The 27,835-nt window shown below is 51.8% G+C and overlaps 1 protein-coding gene and 1 long non-coding RNA gene across 2 annotated transcripts; one reads left to right on the forward strand and one right to left on the reverse strand.

Moving 5' to 3' along the window:
* Positions 1-3,163: 3,163 nt before the first annotated feature.
* Positions 3,164-19,654, reverse strand: LOC101944897 (mucin-2-like). The gene is made up of 3 exons (XM_008177613.4): positions 19,073-19,654; positions 10,514-10,637; positions 3,164-8,169 (listed from the first exon to the last, which is right to left on the reverse strand). The coding sequence occupies exons 1-3, from the start codon at positions 19,146-19,148 to the stop codon at positions 6,900-6,902; spliced, it is 1,470 nt and encodes a 489-aa protein (XP_008175835.2). The 5' UTR covers positions 19,149-19,654; the 3' UTR covers positions 3,164-6,899.
* On the forward strand, positions 14,781-26,544 carry LOC135975590 (uncharacterized). Its single transcript, XR_010592517.1, has 2 exons — positions 14,781-14,987; positions 22,551-26,544. It is a non-coding gene; the product is annotated as an uncharacterized LOC135975590 (long non-coding RNA).
* The last annotated feature ends 1,291 nt before the right edge of the window (positions 26,545-27,835 follow it).

Genomic DNA, 27,835 nt, shown 5'->3' on the forward strand with positions numbered 1-27,835 from the left:
CCTTCTGCTGGTGGCATCTGACTCAGATGATGAAAATGAACATGCGTCAGTCCGCTCCGCTTTGGATTGTTACCGAGCAGAACCCGTCATCAGCATGGACGCATGTCCCCTGGAATGGTGGTTGAAGAATGAAGGGACATACGAATCTTTAGCACATCTAGCACGTAAATATCTTGCAACGCCAGCTTAGGGTGACCAGACATCCCGATGTTATCAGGACAGACCCGATTTTAACATGTTCGTCCTGCGTCCCGACCACACATTGGTCAGGATGCCCTTTGTTCCGATATCGGGACCGCTCACCATCACTGCCAAAGTCCTGGGGCTGGCATGGTGGCGCTTCCTCGGACAGCTCCCGGCGCCCGCCTACCGGCAGAAGCCTGCAGTGCTGGCGACCCCTAGGCACAGAGTTGGAGGGGGTCTCCGCGTGCTGCACTGGCTCCCTCCTGCCCAATCAGAGCTGTGGGGGCGGGGCTTGCAGGCGCCGGCAGTGGGCAGAGAGCCCTCCACCCCCCAACCCACCCACCCGACCCTAGGGACCTGCTGGATGCTTCCCGGGAGCCACCCCAGGTAAGCACCACCAGGACTCCCCACCTTGCCCCCCGGCAGGTCCCTCTGGCTCTTAGGGTTGGGGCCCCATGCACGGCACAGAGCGGTGGAGACCGCCGCCCCGGGCTCCTGCCATCCCAGGAAGCGCAGCGAGCTAGCGTGGCTGCGAGCTGGGGGAGAAGCCCGCCCCAAAGTGGCGGCGCAGCGCTACTGGGGGAGCGGCTGCCGCCTGGCTCCAGGCAGCTGGAGAGGGCCTCGGCACCGCCCTGCCCCACAGACTGCGTAGCTCCGCTCCCCATTCACTGTGCAGACAGCTCCCTGAGGCACGTGGGTTCTGTTCAGTGTTGGGCGCCACACGCGCCAGCGGGGTAAATCGCTCCCCAGCCCCCGCCACGCTGCCCGCGCGCAGCTGCCCCACCCGACACAGCCGTGACCCAACGAGGGCGTTTGGCCGGTGATTGCAGCCTGCAGCGGCCGGAGGCGGGGAGGGCACCGAGGGGTCCGCGGCCGAGAGCAGGGGTGGGTGGTGCCTCGATGTGGGGCAGTTTCCCATGTGCCTCCCCCAACTATCTCCCATGGTGGGGGTGGTTATAAAGCCAGGCGGGAGAGTCAGTGGCCACCTTGGGAGACTCTGCGCCGCAGTTTAAGCGCAGGGTTAGTGGGACTTGAGTCAGCTGAGCTGTGTTAGGGAGCCCTGGGCTTAGGGTGACCAAAGGTGCCAATATTAGAGGCTTTGTCTTATATAGACAATTATTCCCCCCACACACACCCCCGCCGCCCCCCCAAAAAAAGTGTCCCAATTTTTTTACACTTGCTATCTGGTCACCCTACACCAGCCATGCGAATGCCTGTTCTCACTTTCAGGTGAGATTGTAAACAAGAAGCGGGCAGCATTATCTCCTGCAAATGTAAATAATCTTCTTTGTCCTAGCAATTGGCTGAACAAGAAGTAGGACTGAGTGGCCTTGTAGGCTCTAAAGTTTTACATTGTTTTATTTTTGAATGCAGTTATTTTTTGCACATAATTCTACATTTGTAAGTTCAACTTCCATGATAAAGAGATTGCACTACAGTACTTGTATTAAGTGAATTGAAAAGTACCATTTCTTTTTTCTTTTTTACAGTGCAAATATTTGTAATCAAAAATAAATATAAAGTGAGCACTGTACACTTCGTAATCTGTGTTGTAATGGAAATCAATATATTTGAAAATGTAGAAAATATCCAAAAATATTTAAATAAATGGTATTCTATTATTGTTTAATAGAATGATTAATCACGATTAATTTTTTAATCACTTGACAGCCCTAATTCTTATACATTTGCAGTACTGTGGAAACAGCGCTTCCAAGGTACTGAAAATGAGTCCAAGATCTCTTTCTTGATGAGTAACAGCTAATTTAGGGACCAGCATTTTGTATGTATAGTTGGGATTATATTTTGCCACGTGCAGTACTTTGCATGTAACATTGAATGTCATCTGCCATTTTCTTGCCAAGTCACCCAATTTTGTGGGATCCTTTTGTAACCCTTTGCTCTCTGGTTTTCACTTAGCTAACTATCTTGAATAATTTTATATCATCTGAAACTTTGCCACCTCACTGTTTACCCCTTTTTGCAGATCATTTATGAATACGTTGAACAGCATTGATCCCAGACCAGCACAGACTCCTGGGGACACCGCTATTTACTTCTCTCCATTCTCAAAATGGGCCATTTATTCCTATCCTTTGTTTTCTGTCTTTTAACTGGCGTGCCTGGGAATGCTAATGATCCTTAATTTAATGACAAGTCTTTTGTTATCTTAATCACCCAATCTCTGTTCATAAAAAAACTTCCTGCACCGAGGGGCAGAGTCATTAGCAGCGCCCTTGCCCCCCCCCCCCCCCGCCCCAGGCGATTGGGGAGGGGCATGTGACCCATCCCCACACACACGCATCTCCCCTGCAGGCAGCCGTGCAGCCCTTCCCATGAGCTCAAAGGTGCCGGCCATGTTTGTAGTCCTTGCCCAGGAATTACAATCACTGGTGAGGCAGGGGAATGCTTGTCTACACTTTCCTAGCACCACATTCTTCTGAAGGAGAAGTAAACCTCGAAAGGTTCAGATGAACGCCCACCCTTCTGGAATCCAAAGCTTTGTGGCATGATCCAAACTTCAGGTGAGTGCAAACTCATGCTAAATGAGTCCTTGGTGATATTAACGTGACACCGAAGTAGCGGTCCAGGGCCTGCCTGGCTGTAGAATAGGGACTGGGCAACCAGTTTGGGTAAATGAAAATTTCCTTGGACTGTTACCCGTTTTGGAACTGAATGGGGCCAGAATCTTTTTCTGAGGGAAGAAATGGTTCATTGACCTTCAGTTCTGCCTTGCCAGAAGCAGAAATGCTGGTGTCTCGCAAGAAAGCACGTTCTGTGCAAAGATCTTGGGCAGCATGTGGTCCATAAAGTGCAAACACATGGGGTGCAATCATAGCCCCATTGAAATCAATGGGTGCTTTGCCATTAACAGCAATGGGACACCATTTCACCCAGGTTATCTAAGTCCAACTCACTTCTCCTTAGTTCTGGCATTTGCTTCGAGACCTTGATATGAATTATTCATCTGACTACATCCTTTGATGAAGACATTGACTTTTGTCATAGAATTTTATTGGTTTTTTTTTATGAAAATACAAAACAGAATACAATACATTTACCAGGTACAATACTACATCTTAGCACGCGCCAATCCTTTTCACCTTGTGCTTTAAATTAAATAACACTTTAAATACTACAGAGCATGCAATTGAAATCCAGTTTCCAGCCACATCACCCCAATATAACACAGGTCCACCCTGGACAGTCAGTCCTCCCGCACTCTGCCAACATGACCATTGTGCAGGATTTTTTAAAGAAATAATAAGCCCAAACCTGCACCAGTAAAAGTCAATGGCAAAATTCGCCTCTGATTTCAGTCGTGGCGGATTGGGCCCAATGGGAGCTTGCATTTGCTAAGAAACTGCAACTGTTTAAAAAAATTACTGGCCCGTTATTAGCTGAAAGTAATTCCAAAGTTCCACCAACACACTGGCCAGTCAGCTGTCCCAAGAACTCCCTAGCTGCCTTATCCTACACAATATGGATGCTTGCAGCCCTGAGCATAAAAATGACACTGATTACAGCCAGGGGCAATCAACTCTGTCTGGGTAAGTGTGGACTGGATAAGGGGGCAGGGCCAAGTGGCTGGAGCATGGTGCTGGAGGGCATCCATGCCCCACCTGCTCCACAACTACCCTACTGCTAGAGGCATTAGGGTTGCTCCTGCCCTGTGCAAACCACATCTAAGGGTCACTGCACCCACCAGTGAAATGGAAGGTGCCAGCTTTTCGCCACCCACCCCAAGGCACCATAACAGTTTCGATCAAGAAAGGAGGAATAGCCATTCGAGCAGAAGAATGCCCTTTATAAACAGCCGCAGGAGGAATGTAGGGGGCAGAATCTAACTCTCTGAGAAGGCATTGGGCCAGGACACTGGAACTAAAGCCTCTTCTCTCACAAAAAGTGTCATGGGATCTTTCAGTGGCCCAGACTTCAGTTTTAGGTCTGCAGGTCTAACATCAAAGTGCCCCTTAACAGCCGCCTGGGTCATTAGTCCAGAACTGGCTTAGTGGGAAGAGGGAAGACAATAGCTGCTCAGTCACCAGTCCTCCTTCCTGCAGCATCGAACTCCAGCTATTCTGTGATGAAGTCCATGATCATTGCTAGAACCCTCCTTGCTAGGACACCAAGAGGACACAGTTTTGTACCGAAGACATCAATCAGTCCCAGGCATTGCTAACGTTCACGAACAAGGGACGGGGTAGGAGATCAGTAGCCTGCACTCTGCATTTGCATTACATTTCTAAAGATATGTACTATAAAAATAATAGGCTAAATTTTGTATTTAAAGGACTATCCTTTGTACATCATTCTGACAAGCTATGGGTTACTATTCCCATAGGGCTAAATTCACCCCCGTGCATGAAGGCCTATGTACTTCCAAATAGGCTTAAGTAATGCATTAGTCATTGGGTGCACAGGGCTGAATTTCACACAGAAAACTCAAGTATACACCATATCTGATCACACTCTGAATCCCTCGTACCAAGTTACCTCCAGCCCCCTTTACAAAACCAACACCCAAGGGGAAGGGAACTGGATCTCAATCAAAAACAAATATTGTTGGGATGAAACCCATCAGCCCAGCTTCGGGGGTCAGAGTTCCCATACAGTGTGTCTGCTGGTTCCTAATTGGGGTAACCTCAGCACCTATGCCTTGTCTATCTTTTCTTTCCTAGAAGTTGAGTACAGAATCAGCTGTGGTTAGCTTGTTCTACTGTTTGTATGTACTTAGTGTATTACTCAGATAAAGCAACTGCATTTTATGTGTCTTAGGTTATATTATACATGTTTTACTTTTTTTTCCCCGCGCGCACCTTTATATTTTGGAGCTCCAATCCTGATCACATTGAAGCCAATAAGCGCAGCACTGGATTAGTGATATATATGTGTATGTTGCTACAGTGGCCCATATCCTGACGATTTCTTACCCAGGCAAAAGTCCTACTGGGGTCAATGGAAATTTGTCCTGAGTGAGGACAATAAAAATTTAGTAAGGGACCTTCAGGATTTGGCCCACAGGACTTACATTCTGTAATGTCTAACTGTATAAAATCAATAACCATTTGCATAAAAATCTGTTGCCTAGTAGCTTTACAATGCATTAATACCATGGTGATAGATGCTATATATAAGCCTGAGAGGGAGGGATAGCTCACTGGTTTGAGCGTTGGCCTGCTAAACCCAGGGTTGTGAGTTCAATCCTTGAGGGGGACACTTAGGGAATCTGGGGCAAAAATCTGTCTGGGGATTGGGCCTGCTTTGAGCAGGGGGTTGGACTAGATGATCTCCTGAGGTCCCCTCCAACCCTGACATTCTATGATTGTATGGACAGATAGATACAGAGGTGCATTAGTGTAGGAGTGTTACACCTTCCTCTGAATCAGCCAGTGTTGGCCACTGCCAGAGACAAAATACTAGACTAGATGGACTAGTCTGTTCCAGCAGAGTAGTTTCTATCCTCCTAAGTCCAAATGTATTACTGGTAGTTACTCAGTGCTCTGAAAGTAAACTACCCATTCATTGTCTTTTGTAACTGTCAAACAGAACGGCTCACCAATCAGACTCCACGTTGGTTCCAAATGAAAAGAAAAATCACTAGATGTTTGATGTCTGGTGGCTTCTTCTGTTTCCCGGTATCACAATGGCTCTTTTTTATATATACAACAGTATGTCTTTGTTCTGTAACATCACATCTGTGCTAGGAACTGGTTAGGTCCAGGGACCACAGCTGGAGGAGAGATTTGATTAGCAATGAGTCCAGTGTTTCAATGTGGGTGTTTAAAGTTAGTCCCCTGAATCCATAGTTAGACACCTTAATTCTTGTTTCAGCCAACCCTGGTCTGATTTTTCACAGGTGTCAAGTTGCAGGTGCTCAACATTCTGTGAAAATTAGGTCACTAAGTGCTAGAGTAACCAGACAGCAAGTGTGAAAAATCGGGACAGGGGGTGGGGGATAATAGGCACCTATATAAGATAAAGTCCCTGTAAAATCGGGACATCTGGTCACCCTACTAAGTGCTGATTCTTAGTTGCCTCAGGTGGGGGTTTAGCTGCCTAAATCTGGATCCAGAGGCCTAACTTTAGGCAGCCACATTGGAAAACTGGACTCAAAGTGGTTAGGTCTGGTAACAGTTAGTGGCATGGTTGGCCCTTGAAGACTGGAACAACCAGCAACCAGTTGAGTGACAACTCAGGTATCACTCAAACAGAATCGGAACAGAATGGCACCACATGGGGACCCAGAGTGCAGGGAGTGAACCAGCAGAGGGGTAACAAATGCAAAGTTTGGGACCACACTCTTCAGGCAGGGAGAGGATCGAGGTGGCGTAACATTCAGCTTGAGAGCAGCTTGGTGGGGTTTTTAGCTGGATAGTGCCGGAATGGAACTATTCCAATACCCGTTCAGAAACATGCCTTTGGCACCAACTGGCAACCAGCTGCTCTATAACTGCTGTTACCTTTGCATATAATGATGCAAGATAAAAGCCAAGGAACTCATTCCTAAAACATCACCCTTGGCTCCCGGGGTGTTTTTTGGCATTTCACTCAGAAGCTGTGAGTGTCCTTGGCCCATTTGCCTTGCACTGTTTTTTGGCTTAGTCCAGTATAAATCTGATTAGTGCCAGGTTTAGCCTCCCTGCTCCCAGTTAGAGTAATGTCCTAGAGTCCACCTACTAGCGGTAGGAACCCAAGTCCGTGCCATGAAGGATTCAGATGACTTCCATAGCGTATTCATTAGTTCGAGAGCCCTGCTGATTAAAGAGCAAGCCTTGTACCGTTTCTTTAGTGGAGTCTCCAGGGCAGCCTTTCACCTTTAAATACATATACATCCATACGGCGGCACTGCAAATCCCCAGAACGCTCGCCAGCAAAGCAAGTCTGAGGATGTGGGTTCGGGATGCAGGCAAAATGCTGGACACCAAGGGACCATCTGAAGGCCCCTCTGCTCTGTTCTGAAGTGGGAAGCTTTTGAAGGAAAGGACTGACGTTTCTGTAGGTGAAATGGATTCAGGAAAAGAGCGAGGAGAATCTTTCTTTCCTAAAGGAGATAAGTAGCTACCTGTGCGAGCATCAGCCGTAGACTCACTAACAGCATCTCTTTCATCACCACTGTTGGGACTGACAGAACTACTTTCTCCTCCAGGAGATGTGGGGTGTGGAGTGGATCCCTGGGTGGCATCACTTCCTTTTAGAACAGCTGTGGGTTTCATGGTAGAGTTCTCAATCACTTGCCCCGTAGATGCAAGGCCTGTAACAGGCTTGCTGGGAACAGATTCTAGTAGAGAAGGTGTTGTCAGGAACGTAGGTGATAACTTGGCAATCGCACGACCATTTACAATGGATGGAGCATCTGAAATAAGTTTACTGGGAGCACTGGCAAGTCCATCAGCTGTTTGATTTCTAGTAGAGCCTACAGAATTGTATGTAGGTCGTATGGGACTCTCAAACCCTTTGATGACAGGGGTGGGATCTGAATTAAATCTCCTGGGAGCTGTGCCAGGTATATCAGTTGTTGGACTGATAGATCCTGTGGACTTGTTTCTAGATTCTACGAAACTCTCAGAGCTTTTCATGACAGGGGTGGGAACTGAATGAAATCTGCTGGAAGTGCTGTCTGGTACGTCAGCCGCTGGCGTTGTAATAGATCTTATGGAAACTTCGCTGCCATTGTCAACAGACTCAGGGTGGGTAGTAGATGGAGTAACAGTCTCTTGTAATGCAGAGGAGGATTTTGTAGAACCTGGTGTGCCAGCCCCGTGAATGGGATTGGCCGGAACACTGGGCTGTGTTGGTGTAGAGACAGTATCGCCAACGAGTCTGTGAAAAACGCCTGGCCCTTTTCCCACAACTGCAGAAGTGACGGTGCTTGAAAGTGGCAGATTCAGAGGGGCACTTGCTTGGTTTAGCTGTCGGACTGCTTCCTTCACCCAGCTCGCCTCTGGATCTGCACAGAACTCTCTATTCTTCCGAGTGACAAATCTGAAGAGAGACCAGAAACAGCAACAATCACAAGAAACAGAAAGGAAGAGATATGCAAAGCCTAGATAAAAGCAGCCGTGAGGAAGCTCGTGCTACTTTGGCAGAAGCTAGAGACATTCTATTTTCCCAATGACTTCTGGAAGTTAAATATAGCCATGTTCTGGTGTGCAGGAGACAGAAATCTAATCAGTTGGTATTTGATGTGATGAATAATTTCCTGAGCATAGACTTTCTTTTTCCTGTTCATTGTTAAAGTAACTATTTTGAAATGGGGCAGTTGACCCGTTTTTCACCTGAGGATGCTGTAATGAAGTTAAGAGGGGCTGACTGTGTAATCACATATAGGGTTGGATCCCGTTCCCATAGAAACCGAAGGGAATTTTGCCACCCACTGCAATGGGAGCAGGGCCAGACTAACACTGAAAGTACAATTCTGCTCTGTAAAGTGGCTGCAAATATGGCATCATGGGGCTCCATGTTTGTGCCTCACTGACGCCAGATTGTTATTTATTATTTAGCACCTACAGGCCCCTACTGAGCTCAGGCCTCTGTTGTGCTATGTGAACATAACTAGAGACAGCCCCTGGCCCAGAACATTTACAGTCTAACAGACAGAGCAGATAAACAGCGAGAGGGGAAAGACAGGGAACAGAACTCAGCTTCCTGACTAGAGCTGGTAGGTTTTTGACTCAATGCAATTTTTAAGAAAAAGTGTCCGCTTTCCCGGGAAATGTTTGACTTTTCGTCCAGAAAAAACCCCCCAAAAAACCCGAATGCCCAAATTTTTCAGCTGGAAACCAAAATGGAAATGCTGTGATTTGGATATTCTGCCATGGTGCCTCATGGGAGTTATATCCTGACTGCCTCATTCCCCTTCCCTCCACCTCCCGGGGCCGGATTCCCCAGCTAGACTACATCTCCCATGAGGCACTACAACCAGGGACTTCTATGACGTGTTGCATCAAGAGGGGGAGACCATAGTGCAACATGGGAGATGTAGTCCATCCAGGGAGCCCAGGTCATTGAGGAAAATGGGACCTTGACAGGGCCGCCCAGAAGGGGGGGCAATTAGGGCAATTTGCCCCAGGCCCCGCAGCGGCCCCACAAGAATATAGTATTCTATAGTATTGCACCTTTTTTTTTATTGACGGGGCCCCCGAAATTGCTTTGCCCCAGGCCCCCTGAATCCTCTGGGCGGCCCTGGAGCTTGAAGCCCCCAGACTACAGTTACCATGAGGCGCCAAGGTATCAGTTTTAAATCAAGAATTTCATATTTTCAGCTGAAAGGTTTTTGCCAAAAATTTCTGATTTCCAATTTTCCATCCAAAAAATCCACATTTTCCCTGGGGGGGCGGGGAAGAGAGCAAAAATATTTTCTGAGCAGCTCTACTCATGACTCCCAGCCTGGCACCCGATCCACTCGATCATGCTCTAGTCTCGCCCATGTCAGTAGAGCTATGCCAGTTTACATCAGCTGAGGATCTGGCCCCAAATCTGTAACAAATTTGGAGAGTGGCACCTACTTAAAACCAGGGCTGAATTTGGCCCGGGCTAAGTAAACTATTAAAAAGGTGTGACATATTTCCCCAGCCTTTTCTCCAGGGCTGAATTTCTGGTAACTGTGTAAAGTGTTTATAAATTAAAACCACATGTAGCAATTGTCAGGTTTGTCAGGTTTGTTTAAAATGAATTAATGAGTTCCCGGGGGCTCCCAGAGTGGAAGGCTGGACTTGTGCTTAAGGTCCTACTCTTCAGGTCCTGATTCTGCCACAGGCTTCCTGTAGAACCTGGGCCAAAACCCTTAGGCTTGGTCTACACACTACCCATTCATGTCAGTATAACTACATTGCCCAGGGAAAATCCACACCCCTGAGTGACGCAGTGATACCAACATAACTCCTGGTGTAGACAGCACGGTCAACGGGAGGGCTTCTCACGTCAACATAGCTACCACCTCTCCGGGAAGGGGAGGCGCTCTCCTGTCGATGTAGGCAGCGTCTTCACTAAGCGCTCTAGTGGTGCTACAGCAGCACTGTAAGTGTGGACAAGGCCTTAATGTCCCTTGGTCCCCATCTGTAAAACAGTCCTCACGATCTTTCCTTTCTTCTGCCCTTTGTCTGTCTTGTGTATTTAGCCTGTGAACTGTTTCAGGGAAGGGCCTACCTCACTATGTGTTTGTACAGCACCTAGCACAACGGGGCCCTGAGTCCAGCTGGGGCCTGTGGGCAGTTTCCAGTTTTGCACCAAAAGGAGGCCCTTTGCAGGATTTTGGCCCATTTATTCTCAGAGTTGCACATTAATTGAATCGATTCTGAAGAGGACCACATGGTAGAAAAGTACTTACATGATAGCGGCTTTAGGACATGATGGTTCTGTCTTCCTATAGGTCTTCAACAGCTTCTGGGGTATTTTGTTTTGTGAAAATTCGGTGCATAATTTTTTGCACTTCACAGGTGCTTTGGGTTGTCCTAAGGCCAAAAAAAAAAAAAAAATCAACATAAGTATCAGCTTGTGCTCCGGATGCAACGAAAGGAGCTCTCCTGCGTGGAGAAAGGAAAAGGCTGCTTTCAAATTTGGCAACCTTAAAAGGAAGCGCCCTGCATCAGTGAAAACAATTCCAAGCATGTTCTCGTCAGGGCTAAGTGAGTGCTGTAAGAATGTAGAGGCAGACCCTAGCAGCAAAAGCATGTGAAAACAAACGATTCTTGAGACATCCTTAAAGAAAAGCCCCCAGTGGGCTCGGGATGGATGGCGAATGTACAGAGACTCTTGCTTGTGGAGCCGCAGTTCAAATCTGAACGGCATCGTCGCTAAATGCCCCAATAGCAACTATGTGGGTAAAACCAGACAATCACCACGCTCCCAAATGAACTCACACAGGAAAATGATAAAGGACAAAAACCCCCCATCACCTGTGTGTGAACACTTCTCACAACGAGCTCAGACATAGCGTGTCCTCAGCCTCACAGGAAACCTGCACAGCACTTTCAAAAGATTAGCCTGGGAGCTTAAATTCAGAACTACATGAGACACTAAAACTCTTGGCCTAAATAGAGCAGGGGTGGGCGAACTTTTTGGCCTGAGGGCCACATCTGGGTATGGAAATTTTATGGCAGGCCATGAATGCTCACGAAATTAACATGCCATGTTCCAACAGGGACAACACAAGTTTGTTTCAAAATCAAACTGCTGTTTTACAAGATTGCATGCTCTGTGAAAAAACTGGGCCCTCTCTCTAGCCTGGATTTGTCGGGCATCAGCTTCCAGTCATAAGAACTCACTGAGATTCACCAGCCCCCTGGTCTCAGAAATCTCCTCCCAGGTAGGTCCCGACAGCCCACAATCGAGTCGCCTATGGGTGGCAGGAAAGTCACCTAAGCCAATACGTAGCCGGCACCTGGGCTTGCACCTTCCAGGCACTGATGGTGCATGAGGCGTGTTTGGGTTGGACAGCTGGAGTAACACAAGTGTCCTCACGCGCATCATGCAGGAGAGCTGGGTGGGCGGAGCGGGACAAGCCCCCGACCCCACTCCCTGGCTGGAGCGCCGAAGCGGGGCAAGCCCCCGCTCCCAGACAGGAGTGCCGGAGCGGGATAGTGAAGCTTGAGGGGTCCGACGGGCCAGATGCAGCCCCCGGGCTGTAGTTTTCCCACCCCTGGCATAGAGACACTGGATTTACGGATTATTACAACAATCTATAGCTCACTAACAAGCACCTCCCCCTCCCCCTTTTCCTCCCTCTGACTGGAGTAGTGTTAACGGGCCACTTCACCTTGAATCAGAGTAACAGCCGTGTTAGTCTGTATCCGCAAAAAGAAGAACAGGAGTACTTGTGGCACCTTAGAGACTAACAAATTTATTAGAGCATAAGCTTAAGAAGTGGGCTGTAGTCCACGAAAGCTTATGCTCTAATAAATTTGTTAGTCTCTAAGGTGCCACAAGTACTCCTGTTCTTCTTTTCACCTTGAATGATCCCCTGAGATATGCGGTAACTACTTACGCTAAACACTCTGTTCCGCCTTGTATTTAGCTGTGACACTTTCCCAGCCCTGCAGAAGAGCTCTGTGTAAGCTCCAACGCTTGTCTCTCTCACCAACAGAAGCTGGTCCAATAAAACCTATCACCTCCCCCACTGCGACTGTTTGGTGGCATTTGTGAAACAAATCAATGGGTCTCAGTCCAGTTCCTAGTGGCTCGAATCTTTGTCACAAAAGCAACTGCTGCCGCGGTCGTTCATTGGCCCCTTTGTTGGCACTCTCAGCACAAAGGGCGCGGAGGACGAGCGGCTCTACAGGTCAGGGCTGAGGCACTATCATTGATGGGCAGGATGAGGTAAGCCTGCTCTAATGCAGACGATCCTGTACATAGCCTTTTCCCCAGCAATGGCTCCCATACAAATAAAGTCCACCCCCTTGTCTCTTAAGGTAGGGTTTTTGCATAGGTGCCTGTCGCCATAGAGCGTATGTCTGCGGTGCTTTCCCGAGGGGGTAGCTGGACAGGCGCTAGCTCCGCTGCAGGTAGCGTGCTAAAAATAGCCGTGTGGCTGCGGTGGCCGAGTACATATCCCCAGGGTTGGGCAGACTTGTACTCGCCTGAGAAGGTGTTCGTGCCACTCTGACTACACGCCTACCCGAGCGAGGAAGCACCTTCCCAGCTGCCGTGTGGGGATCCTCTCAGTCGCTGAGCACCTCCTGGAATCTGGGGAAAGGTGCAAAGGAAACACCTTTGGAGACCTTCTATGAGTTTTCTCATAATTATTGCCCGTGCTTAGATAGTAACATGATAGCCATAGACACCTCACGGGCAGCCTTTCTAAAACATGGCTACTGAAAACATCATTCGGCAAAAGTAGCATCTTGCTCAATACGGGCCAAATGGTGCAGTCCTTCCGCACGTTGGGTAGACTTTATTCCTGCCAGCAAGCCCATCGACGTCACGGAGGCTACTTGCCGTCCAACATAAGCAGAGGTTGCACGATCAAACATTACATTCTTTCCTGTGTGCCTTGGAGTTAGAGCTTGTTTGGACTGGCGTGTCTTCCGTGCTACTTTTAGATCAATTTAAATCATTGCTTCCACCCCATAACTTCCTTATGGTATTTTTTTCCTGAGTTCTCTGTTCGTTCCTGTGAATTAGTTAATGAATTACAGACTAGGCCAAATAGTCTTCCTTCATGAGCAGCACTAAGCGGACTAGGCTGGGGTGTCTGGTTTTTTCCATTTCAAGGAAGTTATACAAATATTTGCTGTAGTAAGTGCAATAGAGTCATCAGACCTTCAACATCAAGGACCACATTCTGCGACCTCAGCGAGTGACCTTTGGCAAGCGAGAGGATTACTCACTGAGCAAGGTGGGGGGAGGGCAGAGTCTGACCCGTAGCCAGTGAGGTATGTCTGCAGTGGAATGAAAGACCCTGTGGCTGGCCTGGATCAGCCGACTGAGGCTCGGGCTGCAGGGCTAAAAATTGGCTTGGACTGGAGCTGAGGCCCTTGGACCCTTCCCCTGGTGGGGTCCCAGAGCTCGGACTCCATCCTGAGCCTGGACATCTACACCGCAATTTTACAGCCCTACAGCCTGAGCTGGCTGTTTAATTGCTCTGCATACATACCCTGAGTGCATGCCCAGAGAGTAAAGTACACATTGCAAGAGGCGAGGGGATTCGAATTGGGACATGACTCTAAGGGGTTGGGCTGTTTACTCTACAGAGTATACCTGGTTGGTTGAGCTTTGCTCCGTAAGCACTCTGCAGCCTATATACCCCAGCGTTTAGCTCTAGGGGTGATGGTGGACGAGCAAAGATGACCATTGGTATCATTATTGCTACTACTGTTATACAGTTGCGACAAATCTTGTGCAAAATATGTCATGTAAGGTGTCAATGGAAATGTTATGATTTGCTAAGTATGAGGATCCTGTTTAAATCCATGTATCAGCTTTATAGCTAAAGTTCTGAATGTATTTGTATCTCAGATGTGTTTGGCCCTGGGTGACACCTCTCAAATAGATATACATCAAGGCTAGACAGCTCCGTGTTGATGGCCCATCAAGGACACTCAGCTCTCACAACGGGCTATAAAAGAAACTCATCCTGTCCAGACAGCTCTCCTGAGGATGCCTCAGACACCAAGGGGGCCAATGGCCAAGCCCTGTGAGTCAGCCAGCCATGTAAGGACATGTGATATGCTCATGTGACCCTGGACTCCATCTTGGGCCAGTACCTTTCCACAAACAGGGGCTTTGTTTGGGACAGTAATTTTCCATGCACATGGCAGAGGATATGAAAAGACACCCGAGACATCTCTATTTTGTTTTCATTTCCCGCTTCGTTTCTCTGGACTGGATGTCTAACAAGGACTGATGACCCCCAATCTGTGTGAATGATTCCAGAGAGACTTTTGCAAACTAGCAGTTTATTCCATCATGGCTACAAACCTGAAATAAGGCCTTTGCAATCACATGCATGTATATGTTTCCTTTAACCATTCAATAAGTCTCTGTTTTTCTTTCTTTATTTATATTATGAACGCTTTGGTTTTTGGTTACTAAAGGATTGGCATCCGCGTGATTATTGGGTAAGATCTGTTATACATTAACCTGGCTAGGTCCTGATCCGTTGGGATTGGAAGGACCTGATATCTGATTAAATTGGTTTTCAGTAACCACTCATCATAAAGTCCAGTGGCTGGGTGGCGAGCTGGGGACTGGAATGCCAAAGGAGACTGCATGGTTGATGTTTTGATGTACTGGGGTGTGAGAGAGACGTTCCCGTTGGCTACTGGCTTGGTGTAATCTAATGCTAGAATAACCAACGGTCTGGGGTAAGTCTGTCCTGAATCTGGTATTCTCAGCTGGGTCCCACTGAGGCACGGGGACACTAGAGTATAGATTAATCTGTCCCCCCTCTTCCCAGCCAGCAGGTCATTACCGGGGCTGTTCTGAAACTTGTGTTGATACTCGGTTACTCCCACTGAGCTGGGGTCTGTGCTGGGCCTCGCAGGAGCTGCTGTGCCGACAGAAGCGAAAGAAAGGTGGCTTTAAGCTAAACGGCCTGGATAGTGCCTGCTCCAGGGGTTAGTACCCAGTGGGCTGCTCCAGGACCCCCACAATTCCAAGTGCTACAACCCCGCCCCTTCCCAACCCCTCCTGGGCCGGCTCCTGGCAGGTCCCTCCGCTGGGGTCTGTAAGTGGCCAGCAGCAGGTCCGGCTCCTAGGCGGGGAGGCCACTGGGAGCTGGGGGACAGAGCACGCGGGTGAGACCCACGGAGAGCACACGGGTGAGACCCATGGAGAGCCACTTGTGCACCTCCGCCTAGGAGCCGGACCTGCTGCTGGCCGCTTCTGGGGCGCAGCGCGGTCTGCGGTGCCAGAACTGGCAGGAAGCCTGCCTCTGCACCCCGGCTGCACCGCTGACCGGGAGCCACCCGAGGAAAGTCCGCGCCCTGACCCCCTGCCCCAGCCCTGGAGCCCATTCCTGCATTCCAAACCCCTCATCCCCAGCCCCACCTCAGAGCTTGCACCCCCAGCCCAGAGCCCTGACCCTCTCCCACACCCCAACCCCCTACCCCAGTCCTGAGCCCCCCAACCCAGAGCCCCCTCCTGCACCCCAAGCCCCTCATCCCCAGCCCCACCCCTGACCCCCTCCCACACCCCAACCCCCTACCCCAGTCCTGAGCCCCCCAACCCAGAGCCCCCTCCTGCACCCCAAGCCCCTCATCCCCAGCCCCACCCCTGACCCCCTCCCATACCCCAACCCCCTACCCCAGTCCTGAGCCCCCTCCGGCACCCCAAACCCCTCATCCACAGCCCCACCCCAGAGCTTGCACCCCCACCCCAGAGCTTGCACCCCCAGCCCAGAGCCCTGACCCCCTCCCATACCCCAACCCCCTACCCCAGTCCTGAGCCCCCCCAACCCAGAGCTCCCTCCTGCACCCCAAGCCCCTCATCCCTAGCCCCACCCCTGACCCCCTCCCATACCCCAACCCTCTACCCCAGCCCTGAGCCCCCTCCGGCACCCCAAACCCCTCATCCGCAGCCCCACCCCAGAGCCTGCACCCCCAGCCCAGAGCCCTGACCCCCTCCCGTACCCCCTGTGCCAATGGAATCCTCTCTGGGGCCACTGTAGCCTTTCACGGCCCTTATACACCCCCTGAGCAATGGGGGACCAGAATCTGAGCCATTCTTTTATCATAAGTAGAAACAGGCCTGACCCACCCCCCAGATCTGAACCTTCCCCTTCTGTGAACTTTGGGGAAAGTGCGGATCTGATTCTGTACTGGCCCGTCTCTGCAACGGGCCAAACAAAAACCCTGGCTCTGACATCTCCCAGCTTTGGACAAGTTCTTACCCCGGCCCACATCCCTACTTGGCAGCTTGCTCCTCTCGCTGATTATAAACATCTTGACTGGAGACTTCACAAGGGAAGTCAGACACAGTACAGTCTTCTACCACTGCCAGCTGGCCCTGGGCAGCACAATTATGGCCAAGAAGGAAGCAAGAAGGACAGAAGTTGCATCGTGAGAAAAGGGGGAGATCAAGACGATGGAAGGTTTAAAAATAATTAAAGCAAAACAAAACTCAAAGCACATCCAGCTGAACGGGATAAAGCCTTATGGAACAGTTCTGCAGAATTCAGTAGAACATGAGAACCTTTCTATAGGATTTTTGATTGAGTAGAGAAATCTACCCCTGCTATAGAACGCCGTAGAGTGGTTCAGACTATAGGTTCCCAACCTGGAGGTCATGACCACCTTGCCTTGCGCAGGCCCTATCGGTAGCTGGGGTCCCAGTTAGTTGGGTCGGGGGGTCTTGGGATGGAAAAGAGAATAGCTCAGAATCACTGGTTTAGATAAACCTCCCTGTTAAATCCTAGCTAGAGCCCATAAAATTACCCTTTATTGAAATGCCTCTATGAGGAGTATCACAGAGATCCCTGCTACTTCTAGCAGGACACAGATTTTGCCATCCTAAGAAGAACAGCGAAAGTAATAGTCTAGTATGTATCATTATATGCAGCCAAGGATTCTGAGGGTCCTGTTATTTCTCAGTCTCTATACCAGCTCTTCTGTGGGGGCCACCGGTAAAAGTTTAGGCTCCATTCCTGTTGAGTTAGGACTGTCTCTGATGACCCTTGTTGTGTGATACGTAGCAACGCACTTCTTCAAGAAGGTTCCTCAAGGAAACCAGCCTTGAACCCAGCGGAGAACTCTGCCTCTTCAAACCTATTACCTTTCTATAGATCGCTATTGGCTTCAGCCTGATTCATGTCTAACGGAGTTTCCCACCATGGAGAGAGGCATGCAGTTATAGGACTGTGTGTGCACATTCAATCCATGTTAATGTTTGTATGTTAGATAGATTCGACTCATACCCACATTCAGATGTCACCAGCCTCCATGTCACATATCACCTTACTGTCCTGTAATATTCTTATGCAGATAATGGGCCACATTTTCAGCCCCTGGGATGCACAAGTGCAAGCCTTTACCATGAGCCTGTGCACGTGCACCATGGTTGTGCCCACCACTGTGCCAACTGAATGTCCAGAGGACCAGTTATCCCTAATTACGTGTGTGCCTAGGTGCGTGCTATCTAGGCACCCAGAGGCACACCTGTTCTTGCCTAGGGTAGATCTGCATATCTAGCCCAGTGGTGTTCAAACTGCGGGTCGTGACCCAGGACTGGGTCGCGGCGGGGCTGGTCAGCACTGCTCACCGAGCCGTTAAAAGTCCCGTCAGCGGGGCTGCCAAGCTAAGGCAGGCTAGTCCCTACCTGTTCTGACACCGTGCTGCGCCCCGGAAGCAGCCAGCAGCAGGTCCGACTCCTAGGCGGGGGGGGCCACTGGGAGCTGGGGGGCAGCGCACGCAGGCGAGACCCACACAGAGCCGCTTGCGCGCCTCCACCTAGGAGACAGACCTTCTGCTGGCCGCTTCTGGTGCTCAGCGCGGTCTGCGGTGCCAGAACTGCCTCAGCACTCCCGCTGCACCACTGACTGGGAGCCACCTGAGGTAAGTCCGCATCCCAACCCCCTGGCCCAGCCCTGAGCCCCCACCAAAACTGGAGCCCCCTCCTGCACCCCAAATCCCTCATCCTTGGCCCCACCCCAGAGCCCTGACCCCCTCCCATACCCCAACCCCCTACCCCAGTCCTGAGCCCCCACCAAAATTGGCGCCCCCTCCTGCACCCCAAATCCCTCATCCTTGGCCCCACCCCAGAGCCCTGACCCCCTCCCATACCCCAACCCCCTACCCCAGTCCTGAGCCCCTCCCGCACCCCAACCCCCTACCCCAGCCCTGAGCCCCCAACCCAGAGCCACCTCCTGCACCCCAAACCCCTCATCCCCAGCCCCATCCAAGAGCCTGCACCCCCTCCCATACCCCAACCCCAGCCCTGAGCCCCCTCCTGCACTCCAAACCCCTCATCCCCAGCTCCGTTGGGTCGTGGGCATCAACAATTTTCTTCAACTGGGTCACCAGAAAAAAAGTTTGAAAACCACTGCTCTAGCCAATCTATCAGCTACTTTTTTTTAAAGTTTCTGTTTAACATTACAAGCCTTGTCTAAACATTTTTTTTGTCTGCCTCTGAGTGTAGATCTGATACACTGTGTGTCTGACTCTGCGTGTAGCTCTGACCCTCGGTGTTTGTGTATCTGACTAATCCTGAGACTTTCTCTTTCCTTCACCTGACTCAGAAAACAAACTGTAGCCCGGGCTGGTTTGGCTTTCTTTGCTGGGCAGGTTATGCCTCATACCCAGGACACGGGGCCTGTTCCTTCCTTGAAGGAATCTTTGCTTTCTGAAATAACACCGCAGAGCAGTACCATTAATCAACTTCAACTGCAGTTCCTTCCCACCATCCCAGGAAACCCAGCCTTTCCTTCAGCTCTTTCTACTTCAAAGCAGCTCACCTTCGACTCGGTTTTCCACATTCCAGGGCACCGCCAGTGCCAGCAGCAAGAAAGAAGCGATAGACGTGCCCTTCATCTTCCAGCGATCAGGGGCCGGTGGCAGCAAGAGGGCGGCTGTTAAGCAGGCAGGGATTTCCCAGTATTAGGCTTGGCTCCCTCTTAGATCTGGACACAGCAGCAGCAGTGTTCCAAGGACTAGAGGCATGGTGCGGTGCCCAGCCTTTATTGAATATGTGGTTTCAATTTTGATTTTATGTGTGTGTGCAGGCTGGATTTACCACCCCCACTCCTGTCCCGTGACAAAGGAGGAGGGGAAAACCAGTGCTCGGAATGTGGGTCGGTTCCGGGAATTTCCCAGTGTGTCAATTACGTAAAAACCTTTTCCTTATACAGAAGGTAACACGGCACTATCAAAACAGGAGCTGGTGAACAACGCGGGTAGAAATAGTTGGTATAAATGGACAGGGCTCCACGGCAGCCGAAGGAGCCAAGTTAATTTACAAGTGACCCCCGTGGCCCAGTGTCATTAATCTGAAGCAGACCGGCTCGTCCTTGCTCTCTGCTCGCTATCCTCATTTCAAATGTCAGAGGAAAGCGGAGTGTTGTGGGTGGAATCCCCGTCATTGGAGGTTGGACAAACATCTGTCAGGGATGGGCTAGGTCAGGTTTACCTGGTCCCGCCTCAGCCTGCCGGGATGGATTTGCTGCTCTCTCCAGGGCCCTGCCCAGCCCTACCCTGCTGGGTCACGTCAGATAAATGACAAACTGAGCGGCACCGTTCTAATGAGGCTCAAATGGAATGTTTAGATCTGAGCAAAACGCTTCCCCCCCCTCCGCCCCCCGCCTCTCCCAATTCTCTCGCCATGATTCTCCCCTCTCCGGTTCCCATGTCCTTATTCCATTCCCTCCCTGAAGGCCAGCAAAGAAAGGGCAGCTTTGATGCAGATTCTGAGGGGTTTTTTGGTCAGACTAAGCACTGAAACCTTGCCACGTGGCAGTGGAAACCTCAGCACCACTGCTGCTGTGGTTTGTTACTCCAGCAAGCTGGAAACCTTAACCTCTGCTGTGGGGTCGAGTAACCCACTCACACAGTGGTTATCACTGAGGCTGGTGGGGGAGCGGAGCACTTTAGGTTTACAAAAGCCCAACTGCCATCTAATATCTGCTCTAGAACTCAACCTTCTCTGATGCACCGCAACCTTGTGGTGGTGGAGAGGTTTGCATGGGCCAAAGACCCTCAGAGCTGCATTGGCCGGAGCTTTTATACTCCTGGTAGCGTCCCCCTTGGCGAGCAGGCCTGAGGCGAGGCTCCTGACTAACCGTAGTCCAAACTTCATAAGACCCCCAACGGTGGCTCGGGCGCACATAGAGGACCTTCTCGTACTCTGCGGCAGTGAAGGCGGATGAAGGCTGCGGCAGGAAGGAGGCCCCTGGTTGTCTTGGATCTCCTTGCCACCGGGTCAGGGTTTTCCTCCTGTCAAGTTTAGTGTGGTTACCGCTTGCGCACCGGTTTCCCTGTGTTAAAAAATTTCACACACAGGCCTCTGCCAAAGGGCTCAGACCCACACAAAGCCTTGTGGCAATGGATGAGTGGCGGGGAAGACAGGAGCAGTGATTTCTGGGTGTCTTTAGTCCAGGGGTGAAAGTAACTTAAAGGACTTGCCGGTACTCCGGAGTCCTGAGGAGGGGCGTGGCCTCCACCAGAAGAGGCAGGGCCTTTAAATCCCCAGCCCCTTTACATCAGGATTTAAAGGCCCCGGGTCTAGGGCTGTGGTAGCAGCAGCTGGGAGCCCCAAGCCCTTTAAATCACCCCCTGAGCTCCCAGCTGCAGAGGTGTCTGGGAGCCTTGGGGTTCGGGGGCGATTTAAAGGGGGCAATTTAAAGGGCCCGGAGCTCCGGCTGCCGCTACCCTCCAGGGCCCTTTAAATCGTCTCCGGAGCCCTGCTGCTGGAGCCCTGGGAGCGGCAGGTCTCCGGTGGCTATTTAAAGGGCCCAGGGTGGTAGAGGCAGCGGGAGCCCCGAACCCTTTCAATAGCCACCAGAGCCCTGTTGCCGCTACCCGAGGGCTCCGGCAGGCTCTGGGGGCTATTTAAAGGGCCCGGGCCCTTTAAATTGTCCCCGGAGCCCTGAGATAGTGGCAGTGGGGCTCCAGCGGCGATTTAAAAGGCCCAGGGCGGTAGTGGCAGCAGGAGCCCTGGGCACTTTAAATCGCCACCCGAGCCCTGCCGCCGCTACCCCAGGGCTCTGGCAGTGGGGCTCTGGCGGCAATTTAAAGGAAGCCGGGCCACCCCGGTATGGCGCACCAGCTCTTGCCGGCAGGGGTGGCAGATTTGTAGAAATTTTGGTGGTGCCCAGAACCTGCCTCTGCCCAAACTCTGCCCCCACACCTGCCCAAGGCTCTGGGAGGGAGTTTGGGTGGGTGAGGTGGTCTGGGGTGCAGGCCTTGGGCTGGGGCAGGGGATTGGGGTGCAGGAGGGGTGCAGGGTGTAGGCTCTGGGAGGGAGTTTGGGGATGGGAGGGAGTGCGGAGGGAGGGGGTGCAGTTTCTGGGAGGGAGTTTGGGGTGCAGGGGTGAGGGCTGTGGGGTGAGGCTTGGGGTGAATTTGGGATGTGGCTGGGGATGAGGGGTTTGGGGTGTGGGAGGGGACTCAGGGCTGAGGCAGAGGGTTAGGGTGCATGGGGATGAGGGCTCTGGCTGGGGTTGGAGATGAGGGGTTTGGGGTGTTGGAGAGGCTCAGGGCTAGGACAGAGGGTTGGGGTGCAGGGGGATGAGGGCTCTGGCTGGGGGTGTGGGTTCTGGGGTGGGGCAGGGCTGGGGATGAGTTTGGGGTGCAGGCAGGCTGCCCTGGGACTGGAGCCAGAGAGGAGGACTCCTCCCAGCCCTCTCCCTGCCGGCAGCAGCGAGCTCTGGCGTAGGGACCCCCTTCTCCTCCTCCCCCGGCAGCACACTCACCCCCCACTGTCACTGCACATGCTCCTAGGGCCCCTCTCAGGTCCAGGAATCCCCTTCGCCTCCCCTGTGGTGGGTGCCATGCTAGGGGGGCTGCCATCACATGTGCACCTCCTCCCCTGCTGCTGCCCTTCACTGTAGCCTCACTGGGGGTGGGGGATGGGGCTGTCCCTTGCCCAGCGTGGGGCAAGAGCGGTGACTGTGGGCAGTGGGGGGCGGCTGTACTGGTGGAGGGTCCCACCAGAAAATGAAAGGGTCTGAGGGGGAAGGGCAGCCTGCCCTGGCAGTAGTGGAGGAGGGCACTAGGACCCTGCGGCGGCAGTTAATGCAGGCAGGCAGCATGGAGCTTCAGGGGAGAGATGCAGGGGGGGGCAGCAAAGGGGGGCCAGCCCACATTCAGGGGAGGCGTGGGGGGGCAGCAGGTGGGGCCAGGGGGACAACGCTGACATTGCAGCTCTTAGTGAGACCCACCGGGCTGATGAGGGCCAAGTAAAAGCGAATGGAGGTGGCTACACCTTCTTTTGGACAGGAAAGTCACTGAAGAGAGACACAATCACGGCATTGGCTTTTCCATCAAAAATAAGATCGCCAGTGAGCTTTCGGAGCTTCCCGTGGGGATCAAGGAGCGTCTCATGACTCTTCGGCTCAAGCTCAGCAACAACCAATAGGCCACGGTCATCAGCCCATATGGCCCAACACTCGATGATGAAGAGGACAATCAGGAGTAGTTTTATAGAACTCTCAATGCAGTCCTCACAGCCACACCTAAGGCAGAACAAACTCATCCCCCTAGGAGATTTCAGTGCCAGAGTCGGACGGGATTTCCAACTCTGGAGAGGCACAATAGGCCAAGAAGGGGTGGGAAATGTAAACCCCAATGGTATTCTCCTCCTCAGCAAATGTGTGGAGCATGACCTGCTCATCACAAATACCATCTTTAGGCAGAGACACAGATTTAAGATCACCTGGAAACATCCTTGGTCCAAACACTGGCACCTCCTTGACTCTGTTATAGTCAGAGCCCGAGACTATACCGACGTCCATATAACATGAGCTATGAGAAGTACCGACCACTGTTGGACAGACCATCGATTAGTAAGATCAGTCATGTACCTGCAACTTGCTCCCCCACACCACAAACACCCAAAGACTAAGCAAAAGCAGTACAACGTCAAAGCACTTCAAGACCAAGCCAGCTGTGAGACAGTCCAGCAACATCTGACTGAGAAACTCTCTAATCTTCCTGAAAACATCATTGACATTTAAGAGCACTGGGATCAACTTAAAAACACCATTCACAATGAATGTGCTGAAACCACAGGGTATTCCACTCATTGGCACTAAGACTGGTTTGATGAAAACAATGAGGAAATCCTATCATTAATTCAACAAAAGAAATGCATTTTGTAACTGGCAAAATTATTCCTCTAACAAACAAAAACCTGATGCCTATCACCTGCTTAAAGCCAAAGTCCAAAGGCGGCTACATGACATCAAAAACAAGTGATGGCAAGAGAAGACTTCTGAGGTCCAGGGTTTCATAGACCAGGATGACACGAGAAGCTTCTTTAAAGCAACAGAAGCTATATCTGGACCAAGCTCCAAAGGCCCAACCCCCTTACGTTCTCAGGATGGCTACACCCTCCTCAAGGACAATGCAGCCATTAAACAATGCTGGAAGGAGCACTTTGAGAGCCTACTAAACCGCAAATCCACGATCTCTGAAGACACCATCAAGTTTATTCCACAACACTCAGCTATGGAACACCTTGTTGATCCCCCCATCTTCTGAGAAAGTCTGGCATGCCATCACCCAGACAAAACATCACAAGGCTCCAGGTCCAGACGGCATCCCAGCTGAGGTTTTTAAAGCTGGTGGAACAATGTTCCAGCACAAACTTTGCCAACTCCTCGACAAAATTTGGACCTGCTTAGAAATTCCACCTGACTTTAAGAATGCCAACATTGTTACAATATTCAAGAAAGGGGACAAATCTTTGTGCAGGAAATACAGAAGTATTGCTCTCCTCTCCATCGCAGGGATATCCGTGCCTGGATCCTACTAAACCGCCTCCTCCCCCTTGCCGAGGAACTCCTCCCCGAATCACAGTGTGGCTTCAGGCCATCCCGAGGCACAACCAGCATGATCTTTGTGGCACAACAGATTCAGGAGAAGTGCAGAGAGCAACACCAGGAACTGTTCATGGCATTCATTGACCTAACCAAGGCCTTTGACTCTATCAATCGTGATGCCCTATGGAAGGTGCAGTGTAGGTTTGGCTGTCCACAGAAATTCATTTCCATCATCAGACTACTCCATGATGGGATGACTGCCACCATTCTGTGCAACAGCTCAGAGACTGAACCATTCGCCATTCGCACAGGTGTCAAGCAGGGCTGTCATTGCTCCAAAACTCTTCTCCATTTACATTGCCGTGATCCTGATTCTCATCCGTGACCACCTTCCTGACGGAATCGGGAGTGAGTATCGTATGGCTGGTCAACTCCTCAATCTTTGATGTCTCCAAACAAACTCTAAGATCATGAGAATTGGCACCACTGGGTCCTTCAGTATGCAGATGACTGTGTCATTCTTGCACACACCAAGCTGCAAAGCACCTAAATCTTTTTGCAGATGCCTATCGCAGCCTGAGTCTCTCTCTCAAGATCGGGAAAACCAAGGTACTCTACCAGCCTTCACCTGAACAAACTACTCTTTGTACTCCACAAATCACCGTTAGTGGAGAACCCCTGGAAAATGTGGACCATTTTCTGTACCTTGGCAGCCACCTCTCCCAAGCAGCCAGCATTGACACAGAAATTGAATACAGGATCCGCTGTGCCCGCACATCTTTTGGAAGACCACTCAAACAAGTCTTCAGTGATAGGGACCTACAAACAGGTACCAAGATCTTGGTTTACAAGGCAGTTGTCATCCCCACCCTTCCCTATGAGTGTGAGACCTGGGTAACCTACAGACGACATCTCAAGCAGCTGGAGCAGTTCCAGCAGCGCTGCCTCTGGAGGATTCTCGGGATCAGCTGGGAAGACCGACACACTAACATCAGCTTTCTCTCTGCAGCCAACACCAGCAGTATGGAAGCGCAGGTCATGAAACACCAACTCTGCTGGGCTGACCACGGTGTACGTGTGCCTGACACTCACCTCCCGAAGCAAGTACTTTTCTCTCAGTTAAGTCAGGGGGAAAAGGGCTCGCGGAGGGCAGCGGAAGCATTTCAGAGACATACTGAAAGTACATCTTAAAAAGGGAAGCATGAACCCACAAACTGGGAGGTCTCGGAGCGGAACAGAACGCAGTGGCCCCACACCGTACACCAAGCCACAGCCCACTTTGAGGAGAACAGACGTGCTCCGGAGACAGAGAAGCGACAAAGGAGGAAAGAAAGGGCACAACACTCCAGCCAACAATGATATCTCCTCCAAGATTACACCTGTCACTTCTGTGGGGAAACCTGCAGGGCACGAATTGGGCTCCTCAGCCCCTGAAAAACCCACCAATGAACCCCCTTGGCAGACGTCATCCTCGCATCGAGGGATAGCTGAAGAAGAAGATAGAAATCAACATCTCACAGCTCCCTAGTACCAGCCCAGTGACCACGCACTCAACAGACCAGGCCATGCATGCCAGGAGGTATCTCTGGGCTCCAGTGAAAGCCCCAAACTCCCATGTGCCAGTTGGCTAGTCTATCAACTCTCCCTACAGCACAGCCTGGTGGCGTACATCCCCTCGGGTCTATCTTATCCTAATTTAGACTCTTAGAACCTAGGTGTTCTGAGGCCCCCATGACCCATTCAGCAATGAGACATGTGCTCTATTGAAGTGAGAAGCTGGGTCTTAACCAAACCCCTGGATATGAACCCAGGGTTCAGATGTAAGTTTGCTGCTTTATTCGTACGCTCAGTCTCAGCTGAACATCCCTGCCAAGCACCAGGAATTATGGGTACATTTGGTTTGGCTCCTGATTTCAGGCACCAGCGTTCGGGAGTGTTCAGATCCAACGTTCTAAGAGCCAGGAAGACCAGATCCAGATGCCGGTCATATGAACCTGTGTCCGTGTCACTACACAGCTGGAACCAGTTATCCTCCCCACTGGCCAGGAAGACCAGATCCAGATGCCGGTCATATGAACCTGTGTCCGTGTCACTACACAGCTGGAACCAGTTATCCTCCCCACTGGCAGCCTCAGCGGAAAAGCCATGGATCTGCTGATGCAAGAGGACTAACCAACCCTCTGCCCCCTAGCGATGGGCCATCCAGGTCTGCCAGACTGGAGCTTGGATTACTGCCAGAAAACCGAACTAGTTGACCAGTAATCGCAGTCGGAGCCGATGGAGCGGACATTTCTCCCCACCTTTGTCTAGCTACGTTATAAACTCTTTGTTGCAGACTCTCTCTGTTTCTGTGTATGTCCAGCACCCACCACCCTGGAGCCCCGATCTGAGTTGGGGTCTCTAGGCACTAAACAATTGTAATAATAAATAATGGGGTAGTATGTGTGTCAGTGCATGCTAGATGTGTACACGTGAACACCTGTGTGTATCTGCATGTAGGTGTGGGAGTCAGTTACTACAGATTTAATTATATAGGGATATGGACAGGTGCATTTCTGTGGTGGTGCTCTCTGGATTGGTATTTGACCTTCAGGAGTGGGCTTTTAATGGACCCATTGCAGCTGTGATAATGTGTGGTCCTAACGGAGGGAGGGGCGATGGAGTGACCGAGGGCGGGGCCTCAGAAAGGGGTGGGGCCTCGGGGCAGGAGTGGGCAGGGGTAGGTGTGGGGGGCAGGACGGGATGGGATGGGGAGGGATGCAGTGAGGGAGATGGGGGAGCAGGGGGGTTAGGATGGGGAGAGAGTAGTTGGGAGGGCAAGGAGGGATGCAGTGACGGGGGATGGGAGCAGGATGGGATGGGATGGGGGAGGGATGCAGTGAGGGGGTTGGGGTGCGGGGGGGGTTGGGACGGGGAGGGATGCAGTGAGGGGCGATGGGGGTGCGGGGGGGTTGGGACCAGGAGGGATGCAGTGAGGGGGATGGAGGTGTGGGAGGGGTTGGGATGGGGAGGGAGGCAGTGCGGGGGATGGAGGTGCAGGGGGGGTTGGGACCGGGAGGGATGCAGTGAGGGGGATGGAGGTGCGGGGGGGGGTTGGGACGGGGAGGGAGGCAGTGCGGGTGATGGAGGTGCGGGGGGGTTGGGACCGGGAGGGATGCAGTGAGGGGGATGGGGTGCAGGGGGGTTGGGACCAGGAGGGATGCAGTGAGGGGGATGGAGGTGCGGGGGGGGTTGGGACGGGGAGGGAGGCAGTGAGGGGGATGAAGATGCGGGGGGGTTGGGACCGGGAGGGAGGCAGTGCGGGGGATGGAGGTGCGGGGGGGGGTTGGGAGGGGAGGGAGGCAGTGAGGGGGATGGAGGTGCGGGGGGGGTTGGGACGGGGAGGGAGGCAGTGCAGGTGATGGAGGTGCGGGGGGGTTGGGACCGGGAGGGATGCAGTGAGGGGGATGGGGGTGCGGGAGGGGTTGGGACCGGGAGGGATGCAGTGAGGGGAATGGGGTGTAGGGGGGTTGGGACCAGGAGGGATGCAGTGAGGGGGATGGAGGTGCGGGGGGGGTTGGGACGGGGAGGGAGGCAGTGAGGGGGATGAAGATGCAGGGGGGTTGGGACCGGGAGGGAGGCAGTGCGGGGGATGGAGGTGCGGGGGGGGGTTGGGACGGGGAGGGAGGCAGTGAAGGGGATGGGGTGCAGGGGGGTTGGGACCAGGAGGGATGCAGTGAGGGGGATGGAGGTGCGGGGGGG

Source organism: Chrysemys picta, chromosome 14 (assembly GCF_011386835.1).
Source record: "Chrysemys picta bellii isolate R12L10 chromosome 14, ASM1138683v2, whole genome shotgun sequence".
In the NCBI taxonomy this organism is placed as follows: domain Eukaryota; kingdom Metazoa; phylum Chordata; order Testudines; family Emydidae; genus Chrysemys; species Chrysemys picta.

What these genes read in the sequence shown, in the direction of transcription:
- LOC101944897 (XM_008177613.4), bottom strand. Translation starts at nt 19,148, where the DNA reads ATGAAGGGCACGTCTATCGCTTCTTTCTTGCTGCTGGCACTGGCGGTG. An exon ending in TGTGGAAAACCGAGTCGAAG is followed by an intron (nt 10,638 to 19,072) that starts GTGAGCTGCTTT and finishes TTTTGGCCTTAG; the next exon opens with GACAACCCAAAGCACCTGTG. An exon ending in TGTCCTAAAGCCGCTATCAT is followed by an intron (nt 8,170 to 10,513) that starts GTAAGTACTTTT and finishes GTCTCTCTTCAG; the next exon opens with ATTTGTCACTCGGAAGAATA.